The 24584-nt window shown below is 33.6% G+C and overlaps 2 protein-coding genes across 4 annotated transcripts in view; one reads left to right on the top strand and one right to left on the bottom strand.

The window, feature by feature from the left end:
• The window catches only part of LOC140448094 (probable G-protein coupled receptor CG31760), a 412547-nt gene that overhangs the window by 386564 nt on the left and 1399 nt on the right, over positions 1 to 24584 (top strand). For all 3 annotated transcript variants that reach the window (XM_072541150.1, XM_072541151.1, XM_072541149.1), the window contains 2 exons: positions 3005 to 3110; positions 3167 to 3310. In XM_072541150.1, the coding sequence (XP_072397251.1) occupies positions 3005 to 3110; positions 3167 to 3310 (250 nt within the window). The remainder of the gene's footprint in view (positions 1 to 3004; positions 3111 to 3166; positions 3311 to 24584) is intronic.
• LOC140448245 (uncharacterized) lies at positions 14721 to 21974 on the bottom strand. The gene is made up of 2 exons (XM_072541350.1): positions 21798 to 21974; positions 14721 to 15080 (listed from the first exon to the last, which is right to left on the bottom strand). The coding sequence occupies exons 1-2, from the start codon at positions 21819 to 21821 to the stop codon at positions 14721 to 14723; spliced, it is 384 nt and encodes a 127-aa protein (XP_072397451.1). The 5' UTR covers positions 21822 to 21974.

Below are 24584 nucleotides of genomic sequence, written 5' to 3'. Positions count from 1 at the left end.
CAAACGTTGGCCCCAAAAACTTCACAAATCGAAGCCCCCTGGAAGAAAAAAAAGAGGTAGACCTCGACGCTCTTGAAATGAAGGAATTAGAAGAGCGATGGAATCGACAGGTTTGGAGGAGGAGCATGCCTTGCACCGGGAGGATTCCCGATGAGAACGTTTCAAAATGTATTGTATTTACAAGTTCGATTAATGTCAAACGTCAATAACCTTATTTTAACCTTCAATTTTGGCTTATTCCCATTAAAATAGTAATTACTTTAAAATGCCACAAGAAAATAGCTTCAGAACAATAGATAAGATCTAGATAAGAGAAGGGAGTGTTCCAAAAATGTCGTCAGCCTTACAGTGGCCATCCCACTTTCGGAGTACGGTACGTGCGACAGTCAACTGCGCATAAGTAAGAGAGGGTGGTTTTAGTTGGTAGGTAGGATAATAGATACCTGAATCTTTGGAACTGCTATCTTTAGTACTTTAAATTAAACTAAAACCCAAATTGTAGGGACTCAACATAGAGGTAGCATAAAAAAATTTCAAAACCCCCCCCTAAGACAAATTCTGGGTGCGCCACTGCGAGTGATGACATCATCTCGCACTAACCTACGAACCGAGAGTCCCACTGAAGCCAATATCCCTTTACTGCTTGCCCATATTTGGCAATCTCCTGCCACTGTGGCCTAGCTCTGCTGTCCTGCCACTCACGGACTATCTTTAGATCTGGATCTTTTTTCTGCTCACGGTTCAGCTTTAGATCTGGATCTTTCGTCGGCTCAAGAACTAGCTTTAAATCTGAATCTTTCTTTGGCTCAAGAACTAGCTTTAGATCTGGATTTTTCCTCTACTCAACCTCGAGGTTTTCCTTGGTTAGAACTTCTTCGTTACTTCCGCCCTCTATGGTTTTCAACTGTTGAATCTGGCCTCCTTGTTCTTCTTAGCACTCGCAGAATCGGCAGTTGCACTCTTCGCATGGTCTTCTCGAGAGGCCGTAGGCATTCGCATGACTTCTTCCTGCTCGGTGACTATTGAGAAGTCCATCGGCATATAAAGTGTCACTGTCTTCTTATTGTGGATTTTGAGAACCTGGCACTACGATGCTGTGGTGGAAATGGCCTGTCGGTCGAGTTTCTCTCCTCTGCTTTTGAATTTTCCACATGATAATATGTTATCAAAAACCTTCTATTCGAATTCATTTATGTTCTAATGTTATTAATTTATTTGAAAATATCGTGAGCTTCCTTGTATACCAAAGCCACTTGCAAACAACGAAAACTTCTTGAGTGATGTACCTCATTTCAAATTACCTTGTTATCCCATCAACCACCAATCGATGCAGAAAATCGCAAGTATACTGTCAGGCTATGAATGATCTTTATGCTAATTTATACTGAGATGAGAGTTCTCTGTTGATTTTAAGACAACGAACGCAAAACCAATAAAGCCATTAATCATGGTAGTTCGAGTGAAATGATATTTGAAAATGTCAATATGTTTACCACTCTGGGTTAACAAAGATTATTTGATTCTCGTGAAAGCCAATCTTGGAGGAGATTTTGATTAAGTCAGAGACAATAAGTACTTCTATTTCACTTATCGATAAGATTGAGGCAGATATAAACGGTTAAACCATAATTTATTCGAATTATGATTACGTTGTTTTATACAGAGTGGTCCAAAAGTCTGGAAACGTCTAATTATCTCTTAAATGGATTGTCAAAATTATACAAAAACATGGATACACCTATTTTGCAATATGAAGATTGAAAATTTGATGTTTCTAACGTTGCCAGACTTATTATTTTTCTGATATCATTGCAGCTTTATTGAAGTCTTTACTTTATTTTAGTTTTATTTAGTTCTCAGTTTATTTCAGGTTTATATCAGTTTAACTATATAGACTATTTTCGGTTTTACATATCAGTAACATCTTAAAAAGATAAAACGAAAGCCTAGAAACGCCTAATCGTCTCAATAAATTTTTTGATATAAACTATGTACCGTAAAGTGGGTTGAGATTGATCTATTTTATTTTTTTTTATATCTTAAATTTTTTTGTATTTGGTATATCTGTAAACACTTCACGTATTACATTAATATCTTAACAGTAATTCTTTAACACTAGTTTTGTTATAATTGTTAAGAAAATCTTCTTATCTTATAAAAACAAGGGTGGTCAATCTTAGACCCGTGAATGGGGTGTGATTGATCATGATGATTTTATAGCATAGTAGTAATATGGTAGTAAAGCTTCCTTGGAGGGAACAGCGGATACGTCATTTCCAATCATTTTGAAAATCTTCCTCGAACACGCTGATTTAAGGCCGTTAACGTCGGTTTCTTGTTACCTTACAGAAATAGTAAATTCCGTTTTTTTTTTTTTTTTTTTCGAGAACCAGACAAAAGTTTCTCCAGCAGAAATGTTCCCTTCGTGATGTTTTCTAATATAGGACAAAAGTATTTAACCTGCTCTTTATCTTTGTTTATATCAACATCACTGTTGCTGTCATTTAATTAATGATTCTCATTTGCACCCTCGTCACTGGACTCCTCAGATAGTTTAGGTACTGTAACACTTTGACCTGGTTCAGCTGCTAACAGTTTTCTTTTACATCATGGTTTTTCAGAGCGGGAATTGTACTCAAAGTCTTTCAAAAAGTTAGTAAGAGAGCCTGTAAGCTTTACTTGGTCAAACTATTTGGTACTGAGTAGTTTTACTGAGGAATCCAACAATAATACAATATACCGAGTATTGTATTTAAAAAACCAAAGTGACTAATGATATCAGAAAAATGGTAAATCTGGCAACAATGCAAGCATCAAATTTAAAATCTCCATATTGCAGAATAGGCCTAGAAAGGTTATTGTACAATTCCGACTATCCATTTAAGAGAATAATTAGACGTTTCCAGAGTTTTTCCAGACTAAGTGTCTTTTTCTAGCGCTTTTCTAATTAAATTATTATAAGTGACTTTTGTCATTGTTGAAATAGCAATGTTTTACTTTTTAGCTTATTTATTTTTCCAAGAGCCGGACCAGATATAAAATATCTTCTGGGATTTATACGCACACAGCTTTCTACGAGTACGACAATAGCACTAGTTTTTGGACCGAAGGTAACACCAAATCTTAATTGTTTCGAATTATCACTAATAAGCTTTTATGTTTTTAGATTATAAGAGTTTTGCGTGGTCAAGGTGATCAGTGGGACAACAGAGCCAGATCTCGCGGAGTAACTGCATCTTTTTCATTAAATGGTATCGGTCTAGTCCCTGAGGAAGCTCCAGATTTGTATCAGGAAAATGAAGAACTAAAGGTAACAACCAAAAAATATTTATAATTGTAGTCCAGTTGTCAGAGACGAAAACGAAACTGAACCTCTAAAAATCATACGAACAAATTGAATTTTGCTGAGAAGCCAATTTTGGAATCTCAAAAAAATCAAAAATCTCAAAAAAAAATAGGGATTAGCCACTCCTACCCCCGGGCTAATCCCTAAAGCTACTCCGTAGGGGGGGCGAAAAACATCGATTTACCAAAAATCTTTACGTCGTAGAAAAATTGTTTCAAACAAGAAATGTAGCTGAGATAATTTTAAACAAAAATGTTTTATTAGCAACATTAGAAATCCTAAGAATTCCTACTTAATTAATTCAAATTTTTACTACTGCGCTTTCTACAACTTACAAAGCAGACAGATTGATGAATTAGTCGACAAGGGAATCTACAATTTACATTCCACGTGTCGTTCATCACGGCAAACATTTTTAGTGAATTAGTTTCTAGTACTCGACTGGACAGTTTTAGTGAAAAGGCCGGGGGTAGGAGTGCCAAACTAATTCGCATCTTTTTTGGAGTTCCAAAAATTGACATTCTCAGCAAAATTCAGCTTGCTCTTCCTCGTTTTTAGGGATCAAGTCTCTGACGACTGGACTAAAAATTAAACGCCAAACATTTTGTTCATAATTTATAATTTATAGTATAATTATTTTTATCTAATTCCTATTCTTCCTTAACCACTTTTACATTGAAAGCACTCTCCACCATCACTGCAAAACTTATATCAGCCACACGGGTTACAACGATTTGGATGAACATAAACGGGTTTTGGGTGAACATAAACAGGCTGTACTTGAACATAAACTGGTCTAGGTTGAATATAAACTGGTCGTGGACGAATATAAGCTGTTCGGCAGCGTCCACCTCCGCGTCTTCCTCTACCTCTCTTCTTAAAATTAAAGAAAGTTGGAGAACCGAGAACTGCTGGTAGTACAGTCAACAGACAAAAAATTACAGCAATCTGAAAAATACGAAGGAAAAATACATAATAAAATAAAACTACAAATTAAGGATTTGTTTAACTGTAAAAAGATAAAATTAGAATTTTTATTTTTATTTTTGAGAAAAGCTTTTGATTAGCTTTGACGGTAACGAGCACATATGTAGTAATAATAAACTACATATATTTAGAACTGAAGGATAATAAGTAAAGCGGATTTTTTAAGGATAGTGCGCGTGTTCTCCGCTAGGGGACAACAAAAAATGTAAACATTATTTGAAATTTCACTTGTTTCCTGTAATAATATATGAAATTTTGGGTGAGTAGCTTAAAGTAATCATTTTTACTTATACGAGTGTATTTTTAAATCATAATTAGATAAGATATAGTTTTGTAATATCTATATTCGTTAAGTAATATTTGGGTTTGTAGTTTAGAATAATTGTATAAAAATGGTTCGATTACGCAGTGCATTAGATTGTACCAGGGGCGGCCCGTGGGGTATCTTCATAAATTGTATAAAATCTGGCAACTTAAATTAAACACAGTGAACAAGCGGATAAGAATCGATATGTTTTGAATTAAATTATAAATTGTATAAGGTTTTGTGGAGCTTTCGAGTTAGCTTTAGGGGGTCACGACGAAAAGCAAAAATTCAGAAAATAGAGGCATATTTAAGGAGCTGGTCAATTTTAGTGCCGAATTACACAACGATTTAAAGGTTCATATTCAAAGTTCCAAATATTTTAAAGATACCTCAAAAACAATCCAAAATGAACTCCTTGAGTGAATGTTAGATGTTTATCACGAGAAAATTGGGAAAGAAATTAAAAAATTTCCTTGTGCTGCAGTGATTGCAAATGAAACCACTGACGTTGCTGGTAAATTTCAGTTAGTTATGGTTTTCCGATATTTGTGTAAAGGACGATGAGCTGAGAGATTTTGGAAATTTTACATGCTAGAAGGACATGATGCCAAATCAATCGCAGAATGCATTTTAAATGTTTTAAATCACTTTATTGCTTTAATTGCTTAATTGCTCAATTATGGTGGCGCATTTGTTATGAGTGGTGGATTAAATGGTGTGCCAGAAATCTTGCATTGGAATGGTCTATGCTGGGAGTTACGTTGCGGGACCGAATACGAAACGAAGATCTGCGAAGAAGGACGAGTTGCTGATGTTGTGGAACGCATAGCGGAACTAAATTGGAACTGGGCAGGCCATGTAGCGAGAATACACGACTCAAGATGGACGAGCAAAATTACAAATTGGAGGCCAAGAGCAGACAAACATAGTAGAGGAAGACCACCTACACGTTGGGGTGACGACATCAGGTGTATCACCAAAAATTGGCAACGAAGAGCACAAAATCGTATAGAATGAAGAAGCTTAAGGGAGGCCTATGTCCAGCAGTGGACGTGATAAATGAAGGCTGGATGATGATGATGAAAAATATTGCAAATTTGCACACCAAATGAATTTAATTATGACAACTGCATGTTTCTTTAATAAACAAGCTTGGATATTTTTTTTTGTAATTTATCTGGTTTGTGCTAATTTTTTTTCTAAGTCTCCTCAAAGAACAAAAATTTCGGATGTGGTGGTTAATCGCAGGTTGCCAAAATATTCCCAAAACGATGGAATTTTCAATCACGGGGTGTTCATATCATGAAAATAGAAAAGACCTCATTGCAGTTATGGACATTATACAAAGTACTTCACGTGATTTGTCGTCCATTAATCAAGCAAATGGTTATAAATTAAAGCTGCAGAATAAACATTTTGTATTTTGGTTATTTATTTTTTATAAAATAATGCCTCACGTAGAAATTATTTTTTATAAATTGTAAAAAGTATGCACTGATTCTGTTAAGGTGAAAAAGATTTGTAGAATTTTGAAGCAGCAATTCAAGCTATAAGGGAGCAAATGGACGTCATTATTGACAATATTCAAGGAGAAATAAAAATGTCACAGAGAGAAACGGTAAAAATGATGAACCAATCAAAAAAAGGCGCGAATTAAAGAGGATAGGTCCAGCAGAAATCAGGAAGCCTTAGAGATGTGCGATGCAGTTTTGTTGCAAATAAAAACAAGGTTTACCTTTTTCGGACATTTAGTTGCTTCTAATTTATTTACGTCAGAGAAGTTTTCTGTTTATAAGCATCAGTTCCCCAAATCATTTCTTAATGAAACATGCAGACAATTCTTATTTTTAAACAACACTCGGCTTAAAACTGTTTTACAAGTACTGAATTAGAAAGACGAATTAAGTACTACCTCTGGGGATGTGCCGCTATCAATTTAATTAAATGAGGAAGGTTTAAAATGTACATTTAAAGAAACTATTAAACTTTTAAGTATTTTAATTACCATTCTTATGTCAAAATCTGAAGCGGAACGCTGTTTTTCGATACTAAAACAAATCAAAACATTCCTTCGAAATATCATGAAGGAAAAACGACTTAGTGATTTAGGTATGCATTTATTTTGTAAATGGCATTAAAAATTTTAATAATAAAGTTATTGAAAACTTTGCAACCAAAAAAGAAAGAAGGATGACTTCATATATCGGAAATTTTAAAAGTGTTATTAAACATAGTTGTGCGTGTATTTAAATATTGAAATAGTGTTATTTTTATAATTTTGTAAATAGACTCTAGAGACTCAATCATAATAACAAACTTCAAGTAATATCAGCAGTAAATACTGATGGTAAGTTGAGTTTTTATTGTTAATTAATTTAGGGAACTGTTTTGATAAATTTTGGACAATTTCTCGGCACACCAGAAATAGTAGATTAGTAGATACCTAGACAATGTAAAAGTATTCGCGCCTATTTTTTTTTAATTTCTATTTTATACCTTTTTTGATAATATCGTGAACCCGTCACTAAAAGTTTAGGTAACTGCTCGAATTCTGGCACTACCTTCTTAAAGTAATACGAGCCGCCACTGGATTGTACTACAAGAAATTCCAAGACAGAACATGTATTTTGGTGAGTGTCAAAGCCTATTAATTTAACTCTTCTACTGCCTACCTATCTTTAATATTATGAATTTAATTGACATCCTATCACCCTCTAAAAGTGCAAAGCGTACCGCAGTGGCTACGTTACTGCTTAATAAGCTAAAGAGAGAAGAAGTAAATAATATTCTTTGAAGATAATGAAATAGAAACTGACATGGATCTGCTTTTGGAAGAGTTGAACATTGAGATGGTAGAACATGAGAAAACTAAATTAAAGGATTGTATCGTTTTTTCTATGTGTGGATTTATTATTTAGAAAATTATTTCCAAACTAAGTTGTTAGTGTAATCGTGGGTTAGTAATTACCATAAAAGATACTTTTCAGGTTGTGGAAAACACAGAAAAGGCCTTTTTTTTCAACTGGTGACTTCAAAAATGTTTTGTGTGTAAATATGAATGCTAAGATAGTCAATGTCATTGTTCTGTCTTTAGTAAATAAGCTTTTTTAGGCATTGTTTTCTCTTTATGTACTGAAGTAGTAGACTTCAGTTGTCACCGTATCGAACTCATTATTCTGGTTAGTTATGAATACCTTAGATTTATACTCTATCTTCTTCTTCTTAAAGTGCCTATCCGTTCCGGACGTTGGCGATCATCACGGCTATCTTCACTTTGCTTATTGCAGCGCGGAACAGTTCAGTGGTAGTCGTGTTATACCACTTTCGCAAATTTTGAAGCCAGGAAATGCGTCTTCTTCCCGGTCCTCTCTTACCATTTACTTTCCCTTGGAGAAACAGCTGGAGAAGGCTGTAACGTTCTTGATTTCTCATTACATGACCTAGATATTCCAACTTTTTAGTTTTGACGGTCATGAGAATTTCACATTCTTTCCCCATTCTACGCAGGACCTCCACATTAGTAACTCTGTCAACCCAGAATATACGTAAGATGCGCCTATAACACCACATTTCGAAAGCTTCAAGCCGATTCATAGATGCAACAGTCAGTGTCCATGCTTCCATTCCGTAGAGCAGAACTGTGAATATGTAGCAGTTCAATAGACGGCATTTTGTTTTTAATGATATGTCTCGACTGTTGAAAATAGTTCTCATTCTAACGAATGCTACTTTTGCTTTTATTATTCGCTGTTTAATTTCTGTTGAGTGGTCCCATTGGCTATTTAAATTGGTGCCTAGATATGTATATTGCTCGACTCTTTCGATATTCTGTTGGTTGATTGTAAGTTGAGCGTTTAGTATTGGTTTTTTACTAATTGTCATAAATTTGGTTTTCTTTATGTTAAGAGCTAGTCCGTATCTGTTGCTGACTTCTGTTATGCGATTTGTTAATATCTGTCATTCAGATTATCGGCAAAAACTATAGTGTCATCTGCATATCTAATGTTATTCAACCATTCACCGTTTATTAGTATTCCTTTCGCACAACCGTCTAAAGCTTCCTTAAATACCCATTCAGAATAAATATTGAACAACAATGGAGACAAAATACAGCCCTGTCGTACTCCACGTTCTATTGCAATTTTATCAGTTAACTGGTCTTCTATTTTAATTTTGGCCGTTTGATTGTAGTAAATGTTTCTGATAATTCTAAGATCTTTGTTGTCAATTCCAATTTCTTGCATTAGAGTCATTAATTTGTCATGTTTTACTCTGTCAAATGCCTTCTGGTAATCTATAAAGCATACGTATATATCACAATTCACATCCCTGCATCTCTGAAATAGCACCTGTACAGCAAAAAGGGCCTCCCGTGTTCCCAGAGCATCACGAAATCCGAATTGTGTTCTTGTTAGTTGTTCCTCACATTTTGTATATATTCTTTTGTGGATTTTTATACTCTATGCAATGGGAAAAGAGAAGATTGAAAAAGTAAATGGTACTTTAGAAGGGCATGAACTAATTAAATATCTGCCCTTTTGGCTTTGCCAGTGCCATTAACTTGGGGAAAAAAACTAAATATATCTTATTCAGTCATGTTTGAACTTTGTGTAAAAAACGTAATTGTTTTGTTAATAACAATATGATATTAGCAGAAAAAAACAAATGTATGACATCTAAATACTCACTACGATGTAAAATCGAAATTGATGGGAAAATAATAAAGCAAGAAGCAAGGTTTAGATATCTGGAAATAGAAATAACTAGTTACGGAGATGTTGAAGAAGAATTACGACAACAAAACTTGAAAGCAAGTAAAGCGGCGGGATCTCTTAATGACACAATCTGAAAAAACAAACACCTGAGACCAGACACAAAAACAAGAATCTATAAAGAAACAATTAGACATATTTTAACATACACGGCGCAAACAAGACCTGACACATCTAAAACGAGACGACTACTAGAAACAACAGAGATGAAAATACTTCGACGAATATCAGGGAATAGTCTGTTGGATAGGGAGAGAAGCGAAAACATAAGAAGAGCATGCAATATAGAAGACATAAATGGATGGGTGACAAAACGGAAACAGGAGTGGAATGAACACATTAGTAGAATGGCAGAGGATAGGATAGTACCAATAGCACGAGATAAGTCACCAAATGAACGAAGAAGTATTGGCAGACCAAGAAAAAGATGGTGCGATAATTTAAACAATTTAGGAGGCTAATATTGAAGAAGAAACAGGCTTTAAAGCCTACATACAAGAAGGAAGAAGAAGAAGAAGAAGTTTTGTTATTACACCTATATTTTTTTAATCGTTTTTTTAAATTTATTTACTAAAAAGTGTAATTAACATTAAACATTAAACCCGCGTAATAGGTATATTTTTTTAATTGTTTTACATGCAGTCAATTATAATTTTTAAATTCTTGTCCCCTTATTTTTTTCCGCCGAATAATAGCAGTCTCTAGCCGGTTTAAATTATGTCTTAAAAAGATCATAAGGAGTTGGACCTTATAGGTTATTTAATAGAACTCTGTGGTAAGGAGTGACTAGAAAAAATTAAAGTAACGCGGAGACGGCTTTCTTCGTCCGTTCAACAATTACCGCATAGATTGCGCAAGTAGTTGGGCAAAATCTATATAAGTAAATTAATAACACTTACCAGTTTGATATTAATCAAGATCATATCTGATTTCTAAGAAAAATATCTTTATGCACAAAGTAATAATTTCAAAATTGTGAATTGTTTATATACAATATATCTAATTGAATGTAATTTATTGTCACGGATGGAAAATCTACATTATGATTATGATTATCTTATTATCTCAAAATTATAACAAGGCGCTTACTACATTTTCATTTCCGTCACAGGAGATGCTTGGGGAATTCCTTATTTTTGCTCAAAGCAATTGCCGTTAGATTTATTCTTATTAACTATAAGTCCGATGTGTAAATGGCGTGTTTAACAATGTTTATTTGGTATTAAAAAAATATTTTCTATACATATTAGTATCGTTTTTTGATTTTTATTTGGCGTAATTAATAATATTGCATGTTAGTCACAAATTAGTTCGATTAATTATCTTATTAAGTGATACAGTTTTTTTCATAAAAATTGTATCTATGTGATTATATCTAAAAAAAAAACAACAGACTGCATCAATTACGTATTTGTTATACTCTTTTTCTTTTAACAATTTTAGTCAATACTTCTTTGTTTTGGGTCTTTTGTTTGGGTCTCAGCAAATCGTTCGAGCCCAAGCCTGTCCACTCTCATATTTTAAGCCAGGAGCTTATCCTCGTCCAAATTTGCCCTCAATCTTTTCCTCGATTAGAGCTGTAGAAAATTGTAACTGTTGTTTCTCATTACATGTCCGAGATATGCAGTTTTCCGCTTTTTTTTATTTCAATGAGCCTCACAGTCTCTACGAGTACTCATTCGGTGGAGACTACTAAGTTGGTGGTGTGGAAAGTCCGAGGTATTCGTAACATTCGTCTATCTACCCAGCTTTCTAATGCTTTAAGTCTGTTCAAAATGGCGACTATTAGCGTCCAAGCTTCAACTCCTTACATCAGTGTTGAATATATGTAGCACTTCACAAAATTTTATCGTAATTGGAGATCGAGTAACCAACCACATAAGATTCTTCGCATTTTTTAAAGTTTGCCGTGGTCATTTCCATTCGAGCTCACTGTTGACGTCATTCCGGTCCATGTTCGTAGGTTCTTCAGCTACGATGTTCTTCTGCGGTCTGCTGAGCTTCGGCATTCTATTTTTCCTGCAGAATAAGCTGCAGCATGTGGTACTTCTCATTTCTTATGTATATGTACCCAAAGTATTCCAATTTTCTATGTTACACAGTTGGGAGGTATTCTAGTTCTTCTACGATGCTTTGTAAGATGGTTTCATTAGATAGATGATATATTCATGAGTCTCTATGAGTCGATAGCAACACATCTCAAAAGTATTTATTCATTTACATAAGGCGTCTGTCAGAGCCCACGTTTCTGTTCCCTAAAACAAAGTCGAGAGTATATAGCATCTCAGAATCCTTATTCGGGTATGGATATTGACGGAGAGATTACGGAGCACTTTACCCATCTTATTGAATGTGCCTTGATTTTTCGACTCCACATCTTATTTCTCTGAGTGATTTTAAAGGAATACACTTAGGTCTATAATTTATTGTTTTTAACGTCCCTCTGATCCTGGAGCGAAAATGTCGATAATACACTAAACAGGTTTCCGACACCAGTCCCCAGACACTACTCGGGAGACTGAGACCTCGGAAGACCTGAAGAAGACATCAGAAAGGATGTCAAAAGCACGCAGTGATAATCGACGCGGTTCAACTCGGAAGCCTGTTGAGTTTTATATATATATATATATATATATATATATATATATATATATATATATTTATGAAAATTCCAGTCACCAAACCATCTTCACTACTCACTCCAAGTTGTCCAATCTCGTCAGATCCGTAAAAGACCAAATCCCTAATGAAGACCATGGTGTCTACGAGATACCCTGTTCCAGTTGCCCACGTACATACATCGGGCAGACAAACCGACGAATCCATAACCGTATTTACGAACATTCTATATCTGTCAAACATTCCGATACTACTTCAGCCCTAGCCCAACATCATATATATATATATATATATATATATATATATATATATATATATATATATATATATATATATATATATATATATATATACGTCCTCCCTAGTAAAAGAAACGACTCATACGATCCTGGCATGAAGTAGCCTACAAAATTTTGGCCACGTGCTTTCAACGTCGACATTCAACAATAATACAGCCTACCAGATATTTACTTAAATTCACAATTATTAAATACATTCTAGATTTCTTTAGAATCCCGTTCTAAAGACAATTCGGGGCTCTGAACTCTAAGCATCCTCAAATAGCATTCCTCTCTAGAGAACGTCTATATTTCAGTATTCGAAACTCTTAACTCATTTATCTTCGCCGACCTTCGTCGATAACTTTCAAGGAGCCCAAACATTTCTTAGAGAATTTCAATTAATAGCACAAAGGACAGAGGGAGATTGATTTTCTGTGGTTTTTCAAGCTGACTGCACACCGATACCTGTCCTAGTTGAAGAAACATTCACAGCGACCACCAACCAATTTGCAAAATAAAAAATAAAAAATCCTAAAGAAACCTTTCTATTTATCATATATCTTAAACTCAAGTATTTTTATTGAACTGACTACCTAACCGTTAAGGAGAAGTCCTACAATAAAATCTTCCACAATTAACCCAAAAGAAAACCATCTGACTCCTAATAACAAAATAACCTGTCTGCTTTCACGTTCTTCTGACTATCAGTCGTATCACTCGTATCACCCAACGATCATAAGAAATATCAAAACCTTCTTCTTCGAGTGGCGTCTGGCATTAAAGATGGGCAACAATTTTGTAAATTTTTTATTTTCGATCTTTCTCTAATGGATAATTCTTAACGCCGTAATTCAGAACGGCGACACTTCATAACATTGACAGTTCTACGGTTCTACCAAAGAATATAGACGCTTATATTCTTTGGTTCTACGACTATGATTATTCGTAACCTCAAAATTTTATTATTCTGTTTATTTTTGTTAACATGGGAATGAACTTTTATTACCGTTGCAATTGAAATTACGTTTATCAATTTCATCAGCATCAGTATAAACGTTTTTAACACATTTAATATTTGGTGGAGAAATATATTTTCAAAATTGTGTCTCAAAATAAATATAATCTAATTGTAACAAGAAATACAATTTAAGTTTGTCAACAATGTGTTAACAATTGGTTTGGGACCAAGATGGACCCTTTTAAGTACCTTCGTCTACCACCATAAAGTAAAATGTGTTTTACTTTTACGAAATTTCAGGTAACTATCTAATAAAACACGTTTAAAGCTTTAACATGGCGATTTATTAATGTTGATTTACTAATTTTTTGTATAGAAAACTATAAAAAACTAATTAATTCTTAATTTTTATAAATTTTAATAACTATTGTTCAATGAAACTACAATTGATATTGCGTGGAAAGTTGGATCTTGTAGTTCTAAAAATATCCTTAGAGTTATTCATCGATTAGTTTACAAGGTATTCAAATTCTTTATACCAAACAACTTTTTTTGTAATAATATAAATGATTATAAGGGTACCATAACCAAGAGGGTTGTTATTATATTAAAAGAATTTTATGCAACAATATTGCAATTTTTTATAAACAATTTGAATAACTATTTTGCTGACTCAACATCAAAGCTCAATCCTTTTGATACGGTAGGTATCTGGGATAATTCCTGGAGGAATTGTGAGTCGTATGACTTAATCTGGGCAAGAGTAATAAATTATAATTTAAGATTTTTTTTTATGAGAGGATATTTGTGAGAATCTATTTCTCTATGGTATAATAAATTCATGATTCCATGTTCTTTGCCACTAAGGCATACAATTCCGACGAAAATTCTTAAGACTAGTTCATTTGCATTTTATGTTGTATTATATTCAAAGGTTGTCGGGATGATCATATTATTTCTATAAATGCTTGTACAGAATTGAGACAAGAAACTGTAGATATTTAAAATGTTTCTGCTTACAATAGTCCTTATTCCATAAGAATTCTGCTATCATGCATTTCCAAATCGAGTATAGTGGGTTAATCAATGCACCGTTTTTTATTATAGATTGGTACAACTAGAAATATAAAAAACTGAAAGATGGAAATATTACCAGTCCCCTTAAAAATAAAAATCTCTATTACCTTGAACAAATATTGAAAGGATTTTTAAGGATACCGCAAACATAGCGGAATTTCAAGCTAGAGGCAACAGAATTAAAGACAAAAAGGAACTTGCTAACAAACTAAATAAGATTTTCATCTCCAACCTTCATCGTGGAGATAAAACTTAAACAAAAATAAATCTTCTATTGTTAGCATATGATTTTCTTACATGACGTAAATTAAAAGGAAAAACAAATATTTATTTTTTTGAGCATTTAATAAACAACGTAGTTTACAGAAAATATTTACTTTTTACCACTGCCATATCCCCCGCCGCCTCCGAAACCAAAACCCCCTCCTCCTCCTCCACCTCCACCACCACCGCCTCCTCCTCCACCACCGCCGGTGTTATATCCTCCACATGTATTGCACGGATTTGTTCGAACAGGTTGAACTGGATGAACTGGTCTTGGTTGAACATAAACTGGTCGGGGTTGAACATAAACTGGTCTTGGTTGAACATAAACTGGACGTGGTTGAACATAAACCGGTTGACAGCAAACACCGCCTCCTCCTCCTCCACCACCCTTTCCACCTTTCTTTGTAAATGTGGGTGAACAAAGACTTGTTGGTAAAAGACTTAAAAGGCATAGAATGACTACAATCTAAAATAAAATAAAAAATGCTTGTTATAGATAGTTAGAATAGAGAGTATAGATAGTTAGGAAAAATAGTTGATTATAATGAACAATTTTAATATACTACTCCAAGAAATTACACCAATTAATATGTTTAGAAAATTATCGGCAATTTAAATAAACTATACAGTATTTTACTATATTTTGAAACTCTTCTATATAATTTTTCTTTTAACATTAAAAGACGTTTTAAACGGCGCTGACAATTTTTGGCTGTTAAATTTTTATCTTTATCAGTAAAAATTTTTTCGATTCCATTAGCGAAAAATTAAATTTTAAGTCAGTTTAAAGTTTGATTTTTACGTGTTTTATAATATTTTTGTTTAAACTGTTCCAACGCAACGAGTATCCAGAAATATAACATATGAGGAATGTGCTCAAGACGTTGTATTACACGAAGAAATTTGGAGTTATCGCCGAATAGGTAAAAGATTCGGTCTGTCTCATACATCAGTATCGAGAATAGTTCAAAGATAAGAGTAACTGGTGAGAATACCAGAAAAACTAGACAAGACAGAAACTGAGTCATCATTCCCTCTCAAGACCATTTGTTAAGTCGGTTTGTAATAGCCCGGCAGTTGCAATGTGAGCTTGTTAACACAAGTGTCATCCAAATAAGTCTGGAAACAGTTTGGCAACGTCTTCTAGCAGAAAATTTGCATCATTACACTGCTCGTCGAGTTCCAGCGATAACCAGAGATCATCGTAGAGCACAGTTAAATTTTGGTAGGGAGCATATGTCTTGGGAAGAAGCCGATTGTGGAAAAGTTCTGTTTTCAGAGTCAGCTAATTTATATTTAAATGGGAATAAGCCACAATTAAAGGTTAAAATACGTTTATTGACGTTTCAATTTCCACTTCGGAAATCGTTCTCAAAATACAAACATTAGTAAATTAAACAAATTTTGTTTTTTGTTACTTAGTGAAAAAATTCTTTTAATAATTTAATTTTATCTGACTCATCTATATTGACAATTCAGACATACCTTATACATTTTAAAGTAGAAGACTTTAAATATTTTTTTATCGGAAAAGCTTAAAAGGATAGGAAATAAATTCAACATTTCAACAACATTCAAAACAACAAACACGTTGAGATCTATCTTGTCCAAAACCAAACCTAACAATGAACAAGAAAGGGCAAAGAATTGCATTTATAAAATACCTTGTGAATGCGATCAGTTTTATTTAGGTGAAACATCAAGACCATTAAATGTTAGAATAAGTGAACATCAATCCTATATTAAAAATAGAGAATTTGATAGATCTCAAATCTGTAAACACGCATGGGATAATGAACATAGGGTTCAATGGAATGATTCAAATATAGTCCTAAAAGAAACGGATGGTAAAAAGAGAAAAATCAAAGAAGCGGCTCTAATTATGCTAAATGAGACCAATTGTGTCGCGAATTCCTCGGCAGAATGTAGTAGGATCTGGTTACCCATATTGAAAGAGGAAGTTATTAAAAGGAAAATACCAGTATTGGTAAGTCAGTAACATATAGAGAATACATCATTTATGTTTTTTAAATAACAAACATATAAAATCGGAATTTGGTGTTTATTGAAGGTAAACTAAATGCACGATCAAATACTTACCATGTCGGCATAGTATTATGAGGTTTTTTTTCCTGGTTTTTTCCCTCATAATTTACTATGGAATCACTAACAGGAGAATTTTACTGTCATCATGGCATGTATTTGTCTTTTTAAAGACGAATTACATCTTATGATCTTTTCTGACGGATATTCTCAAGTTAAAGTTGATTTCATGTAATCGAATGAACTATCTTATAAGTAAAGTCGTCTCAGGAACGCAACTCAACAATATTGGCAATATCATTTTAAAGTCTTCTACTTTAAAATGTATAAGGTATGTCTGAATTGTCAATATAGATGAGTCAGATAAAATTAAATTATTAGAAGAATTTTTTCACTAAGTAACAAAAAACAAAATTTGTTTAATTTACTAATGTTTGTATTTTGAGAACGATTTCCGAAGTGGAAATTGAAACGTCAATAAACGTATTTTAACCTTTAATTGTGGCTTATTCCCATTTAAATATAAATTAATTTAAAATGCCACAAGAAAATAGCTTCAGAACAATATTCAGAGTCAGGCTTTTATGTGCATACAAATAAACGAATTCGCGTGTTTAGAAGGGCAAAATAACGATATGCACATGCACAAGTTAGTAGAAAGAATACCATTTAATTAGGTGGAAGCTCTCTCATGACATACGGAAGCATTTCATTAACAGTACACACAGATTTTTGGGTATTAAATAAAGGAAATCATTTCATCAGATATTTTTAGGATCATGTAATGTCTTTTGCCCCTTTTATTGGCCAAAAATTTTTGTTAACGTACGATAATGCTAAACCCTTTTGCTCCTTGTATTGATGTAAATTTTTGTTAATGCAAGATAATGCTAGGCCTCATGCAAACCAATTAGTGAGACCAATTCTTGGCATTGAAACAATAGGGTAACCAGCACGTAGTCCTGAACTTAATCCTATAGAACATGTCTGGGATATGCTTTGGAGGCAATTACCATCTTAATCAAACCGCTCCCAACTACTTGGAAGACTTGGAGCGACTTCTGGTTCAACTTTGGAATAATTTAGACCAAAAAAGCGTTTACAATTTTATGTTCTGCATGAATCACAGATGTTAGGGCGTGATTAGAATCGGAGGTGGAAATACCTAATTTTTTTTATTTTAAACATATGTGCTGAATTTTAGCAATAAATTGTGTAAAAAAATATTTATTTGAAAATACTTTAATAACATTTATTTAAACACTAATTAGCGCAGCATGTCAAATATCCCTCCCAATTAAAAGTTTTACTTCTACAGAAATCAAGAAAGAAATAAACAAACTCAACTCACGAAAGGTCCCAGGTTATCATTTAATCTCGGCACAAGTACTAAAACAACTTCCTTGAAAGACCATTACTTTGCTAACAGTTATATTTAACCGCATACTAAGCTTATCATACTTTCCAAAAATATGGAAATTTACTGAAGTCATTGTGATCCTCAAGCCAGGAAAGGAGCCCAATGAAGTAACATATTATTAACCCATCAGCCTACTCCCAACCGTAAGAAAAGTTTTTGAAAAATTGCGGCTACAAAGGATATACGCAGATCATGAATTCCTAAAGGCGGGTACACATTTGCGAGCAGAACTGTTCGCAAACCGTTTGTGAACGCTATATTCGTTAATGTGTACGGCAGAAAAAACCGCTTGCGTACTGTTTCATCGTGACTCGTCGCGAACCAAATTGTTGCGGTTTATTTCACGACTTCAAAGGAAGCTCGGCTTTCAGTTTGGACGGCGCTTACTAGACGCAGCGAACATTTTTATTGTGTCATCAAATCGACATTGTGTGAATGACGTGTTCCTTCCTAGAGAGACGTGAGAAAACAGTAAACTGATTATTGTCATGGACGTATAAATAAAGATAAAATCTTTATTTATACGTCGATGATTACTGTACATAATTTTATTTTTGTTAAACAAGCAAAAACAGGAACATAAATCAGTACCCAAATTATAAATAAAATGAATCATTTCGCACATGTTTATTCGTTGTTGGTTTGTCGCTTTCCATGGATCGAGATAAGTATGCGATTAGTACGATGTAGAATATTTTTCAAGGATCTGTACGCGTACTGTACGTATACCGTTCGGCTCGCATATGTGTACCCACCTTAACGTTATTTCCAAAACATTAGTTTGTTTTCGGGAAAATCACTCCACTACCCAACAAGTCCATCGAATAATAAATGACATATCAAAAAGTATTAAAGAAAAGAAATACTGCAACGCTGTATTTCTAGACATCTCACAAGCGTTTGACAAAGTCTAGTACAGAGGTCTGCTTTATAAATTAAAAATAGCATTATCCAGTAACTATTTTCTCCTACTTAAATCCTACATATCAAATAGATATTTCTCTGTAAAATTCAAAGACCAACAATCCAACCTCTGTCCTATCAACTCCGTAGTCCCGCAGGGTTGTGTTCTAGGGTCGCTGCTTTTCTCACTCTACACAGCCGATATACCAGAAACTAATAATACTACAATCGCTTCCTTTGTTAACGACGTAGCAATACTAGCTGTAAATGAAGATCCCATACAAGCCTCACAAAACCTGCAACATCATCTGAACAAACTCAGTGATTGGTATACGAAATGGAAAATAAAAGTAAATAAAACAAAATCAACTCATATAATATTTACCAACCGTCACAACATATGCACATTTGTAAGAATGGAAAATGTAAGAATACTAACCATAACAGACGCTAGATACATTAGCCTCCATCTTGACTAACGTCTCACTTGGAGGAAACATATCCAGACCAAAAGAAAGCAGCTCGACTTAAAATTCCGGCAAATGTATTGGCTCCTTGGACGTAAATCAAAACTTAACACCCAAAACAAAATTCTTCTATACAAAGCCATACTCAAACCTATCTGGTTCTAAGGACTACACCTATGGGTCTGTGCAAAGCCAACGTTGCTGAATATCATCCAAAGATGCCAGTCTAAAGTACTACGATCGATAGTGGATGCACCATGGTACGTAAGTAATCAAAAACTTCACTACGACTTAAAGATTCCTTTCATCAGAGAAGAAATCCATCGAGCTACGGAGTCACAAAATGAACATACCATTAACCATGAAAATGAGCTAGTAAGGGAATTATTCAACAATGGTCCAGCCACAAGAAGACCAAGAAGACTAGATAGAAGTAAAAGTACTTCAAAACTAAACCAAAATAGAATAAGGTGAGACATCATTGGAAGTCTCTCCTTTACTTAATACTCTGTAATGATGTAGATGGTAAATAAACATAATTATAAAAAAAAACTTATTGAAATATAATATTTAAATTAATAATTCAACTTAACTAATAAATTAATTAATACATTTAATAAGGGTGCATTAAGTTCTTGGAGCAGTGTATATAATATTGTAACTTCCTTAGAAATTAATTTTGTTTAAGATAGACCAAAAGTGTAATAAAATTGATTAACAATTTTTGGCGTGTGTTGTAATGGGATGCATCAAATATAAACAAAAATGTAATTTCTATAAAAATCACATTTTAATCAAAAACTTACTGTAAAAGATTTTTCATAAAATTGATTCGTTAAGTAAACATGATTGTGTATAAATTAGCGTGCAGGCGATCTAAGATATATGCAATTATAAAGAGGTGCGAATATGCTGGGATATTCGCACTTATTGTCAAAATTTTACATAATTATTTAGCAAAATCTGACTAAATTTCATTGACACTAGAAGGACAACGCTCGTTTTCTTGTTGAGAAGAAAATAGAGTAAGGAAAGTCATAGATTTGATGGGCTAAAAAATTGCCAAACCAGGAAATGATCTCGAAAAAATTTATTAGTGCCCTATAAGTAGTAAATTAATTTAAGGCTGCATAATATAAGATATTATATCGTTAAACGTGCATGTCATTTTCAAAATTTAACGACCATTATTATCTAATTAAATTTTGGTTATTGTCCAGAAAAGTACATTGGACAAATGAGTAAACGAAGCACAAAAGTTCATTCAAACATAGAAACAAAATCTGTTTAAACACTCTTATCACTGCTTATCTTATTTTGATAAGCAAGAATGATTGAATGATAGCTTTAAATCTTATACCTATACCTATATACAAATTATAAGCTATATGCTGACTTTGATAATCTACGAAAATTCTTCTCATAGTGCAATATCCATTTTTCAGGCTACTCATCTACATCTATAAATGGTTGATTGCGAACGAATAAGTGTAGACGAGCTAGTCAAATTATTGCTAATTGGTTTAATATTTACTTTTGACAGGTAAAATCGGAAATATTTGTTGGTTGTCTGTTTGTAGTGGAAATCCGACACATATTATTCGGCACTTCCACCGAATATACTTACTATCTGGACCACACATGAAAATTGATCAATGTAAAACAACAAATAATTCTTCTCTCTGAAGAGCTAATACTGCAAATATAGAGGTAAACATCTAGTCAATCAAACTTACAGGACTATACGAGGATTATGGGAAGAAGAACAAATGTTAGAAGAATAAAATGCCGGTTGACTGTACCCTCTACACAAAAAAGACAACTAGTTGTAATGTGACAATTAAAAAAGAGTGATATCAAATTTGAATGCAATCTATAATGAACACTCTCTAGGTAGATTTAGACCTGGACGTCAACAGTGGACCAGGTTTTCATAGCAACAGATGGTTGAGTCAAAATAAGATATATGCAATGCAACTCATGTAAAATTTGTCATCCTGTCACAATAATAAGATTGGCAAAAATTATAATTTTGTAAGAAGAATCTGTGTTGACAATTAGTATCAAGCTGCAATGAATAGAACTGAAGAAGACAAGGACATGGTTAAAAAATCTATTCTTAAGTTGGAACGTGGCCACAATGATTTAAAGAGTAAAATTGATGAAAAATTGTATAACAATAGCAAGAATCAGATTTATATCAATCATAATAGATAAAAAAAGAAAGGTTAAAATTGGGCTTAAATGGGATGAAAAAAGAATCTTCTTCATTCAGTATTGAAACAAATGCGAATATTTTCGTATGTTTTGGCAGATATGTATGTATGTTAAATAATAAAATATGACTTACCAGATGAATTTTAGATAAAGCCATTATGTGCCTCAAATGTCAGTGTTTCTACCACTAATAAATATTCTCGAGTTATAAGTAGTTTTTATATATCTATATCATAACAATTTTCACAGTTTGTCATGGATGAAGAATTGCGATCTAACTTGTGATTAAATGTAGCCGCAATCAGATAAATTTGTTTTTCTTAAAGATGAGGTACTTAGGGAATTACTCGTATTTTATGAGAAAATTGATTATCTGTATAATTTGTAGGATTTTTATATTTACCATTGACGTCCTTATGACTCATAATATTCTATTAAATTGTTTTATAGAAGTTTAATTATTACTTAGAAAATAATGATGAATTATAAAAACATAGATATAAACATTTATACCATAGAAAATATTTACGCACATTACTAAACTTTTTGATGAGACTGCTCCATCTTCTTCTGTATTCTACTTTTCTTCTGCAATCCAAGACACCTATTTCTTATGTGACTCCTTTTACTGCTCATACATTTCGTGCTTGCCTCTTCTTCTCCATCCTTCTTTACTAAAAACTCCCCCAAAATGCTTCTCAGCAATTTACCATCCTTATATTAGTGTCATTTATATTTTGATGATACTTTTAACATTACCCAAGACCCAATTTTCCACCCAATATCAATGTTGTAGGTTCATTTTAGCAATAGTTATTGACATATAATAAAAATTAATAATTCTTAGGTTTTTTTAATTTTCTATGCAACAAATTAGTAAATCAACATTCATAAATCGCCATGTTAACAAGTTGGCTCCCATATGAATCACCAGTGATACACCAGCTTCAGTCACTGTTATACCGACATAACTTTGCATAGACTTATGTCTGGTACCAAGCATAACGAACGCAATCCTTAGATACAGGCTCCTTCCAAATCGATGGAAGGAATCTCACGTTATCATGATTCTGAAGCCAGGAAAGAATACCATGTTTCCGCAAAACTACAGGCCGATAAGCTTACTGCCAGCAGTCATCAAGATCGTAGAAAGAGTAATACTAAGCAGACTACAAGCTGAAACATACGAAATAGGACTAATCCCAGAAGCTCAGTTCGGATTTAACACTCCAGCGAATTACATGTACTTAGACTGACAGAATACATATACTCCTATAATCCATAACAGCTGGATTTAAGGACAAACAGTATACAGAAGCGGCGTTCCTGGGTGTAAGCAAAGCCTTCTGGCATAAAGGCCTAATATACAAAATGAGAGGCTAGGGATACAGTGTGGCCATGACGAGACCATCTCTTCGTACTTAAGCAACCGAAGGTTCAGGGTACGAATAGGACAAGTACTATCCGAACACGAAGCTCCGGTGGCTGGAGTCTCACAGGAAGGAGACCTGTCACCCCTAGTGTATACAATATACACTGCAGATGTTCCAAGAAGTCCAGTAACACTACTCATAAATTTTAGTAATTGCTGTTTATTTTCAGGACAAAAAAATAAATAATAAAAAAAATAAATAATTAAATAAATAAAGACTTCGGCAACCAAAAAAATTTAAAAATGCTAACAAAAAGGCGGCAGCCATCCAAAAAAAAACAATTTCAGTTCGATGATACGTCACTAGAGAAAGCAGGAAAAGAGTGCTCCACGCTAGCCTGCATTGGTCAAGTTTGGATATCGTGTAGGAGTTCTTGTACCCAGGACGTCCACACGAAAACCACTTGACTGATAGTGAGCAGCTATCGCGCATCAGTGCTATAAAGGGGAAAGGGGTGGCCTGGAGACACAAACTAAATATCTTAGATACAAACAAAAAACAAGTGTTTTATAACAAGTTTAAAATGGATATTGATTTGTCACATCAAATGGCTTCCTATTTTACTGTCCTTCGTGTATGTTTGCGATGGTACCATAAGGTTGCATTTGAGTATCTGTTTGGAACGTCAATCAATGCCCTAATCTTAGACCAAATATCAAGTAATAACAAAATTCAAATAGCTGATTTTAGAGAGATACTTGTGATGGGCTTGCTTGGCGCTATTACAGACAAGGAGAAAAATATTAACAAAAACAAGCATGACTGAAAGAAACTATTGAAAAAACAAACGATAATCAAAGAAAGAGAAAACGATGTGTTGGTTGTTATCAGAAAGAGTACGAAATTAACAGAATGTCTAAAGTAGCAGCAAAAAGGACTAAAATATTCAAAAACAATGCGTGATTGTTTTAATAATAGTAACTTTTTACGTAAGATCTTGCTATTTTCTTATTACTTTTGTAACTTGACTAAGACGAATCACTCATGATTCTCACTTGTCCGAATGTTAGGTTCACTTACATCCCACTGGCATACTCTGTTTGCCAGTTTGCCCGATTTTATATACCAACAATATTAATGGTCTTTTAAACTGTACTCTGCAAAGTATTTCGTTGAGTGCAACCATAATCATACTGTCACTAACACTACTATCCTAAGATACTTTTTGATCACTAGTAAATGCTCAAACAATAAACAAAAGCCCTTTTGCCGGCTAATAAGTTGATAAAGGCAGCGGTACGCCATTGAATTCGACCTGATTCTTTAAAAATCTCATTCAAGAATGATCTCAATTCTCACGCATGTATGATTTTTACTGGTAAAACAAATATCATGATCAATTTTATCTAGCGAATGTATAGGGTTATGCCTGAGCATTTGGTAATTTGTAAACAGACACAGATTGTACTTAGCTGTTAAAAGCAATTCTTATAGAGAAAACTCTTTAAAGGAGAGCAATTAAAACGTACAAATAAACACTCACGATA

This window comes from Diabrotica undecimpunctata, chromosome 8 (assembly GCF_040954645.1).
Source record: "Diabrotica undecimpunctata isolate CICGRU chromosome 8, icDiaUnde3, whole genome shotgun sequence".
Lineage (NCBI taxonomy): Eukaryota > Metazoa > Arthropoda > Insecta > Coleoptera > Chrysomelidae > Diabrotica > Diabrotica undecimpunctata.
This window is presented reverse-complemented; position numbering and strand designations above follow the sequence as displayed.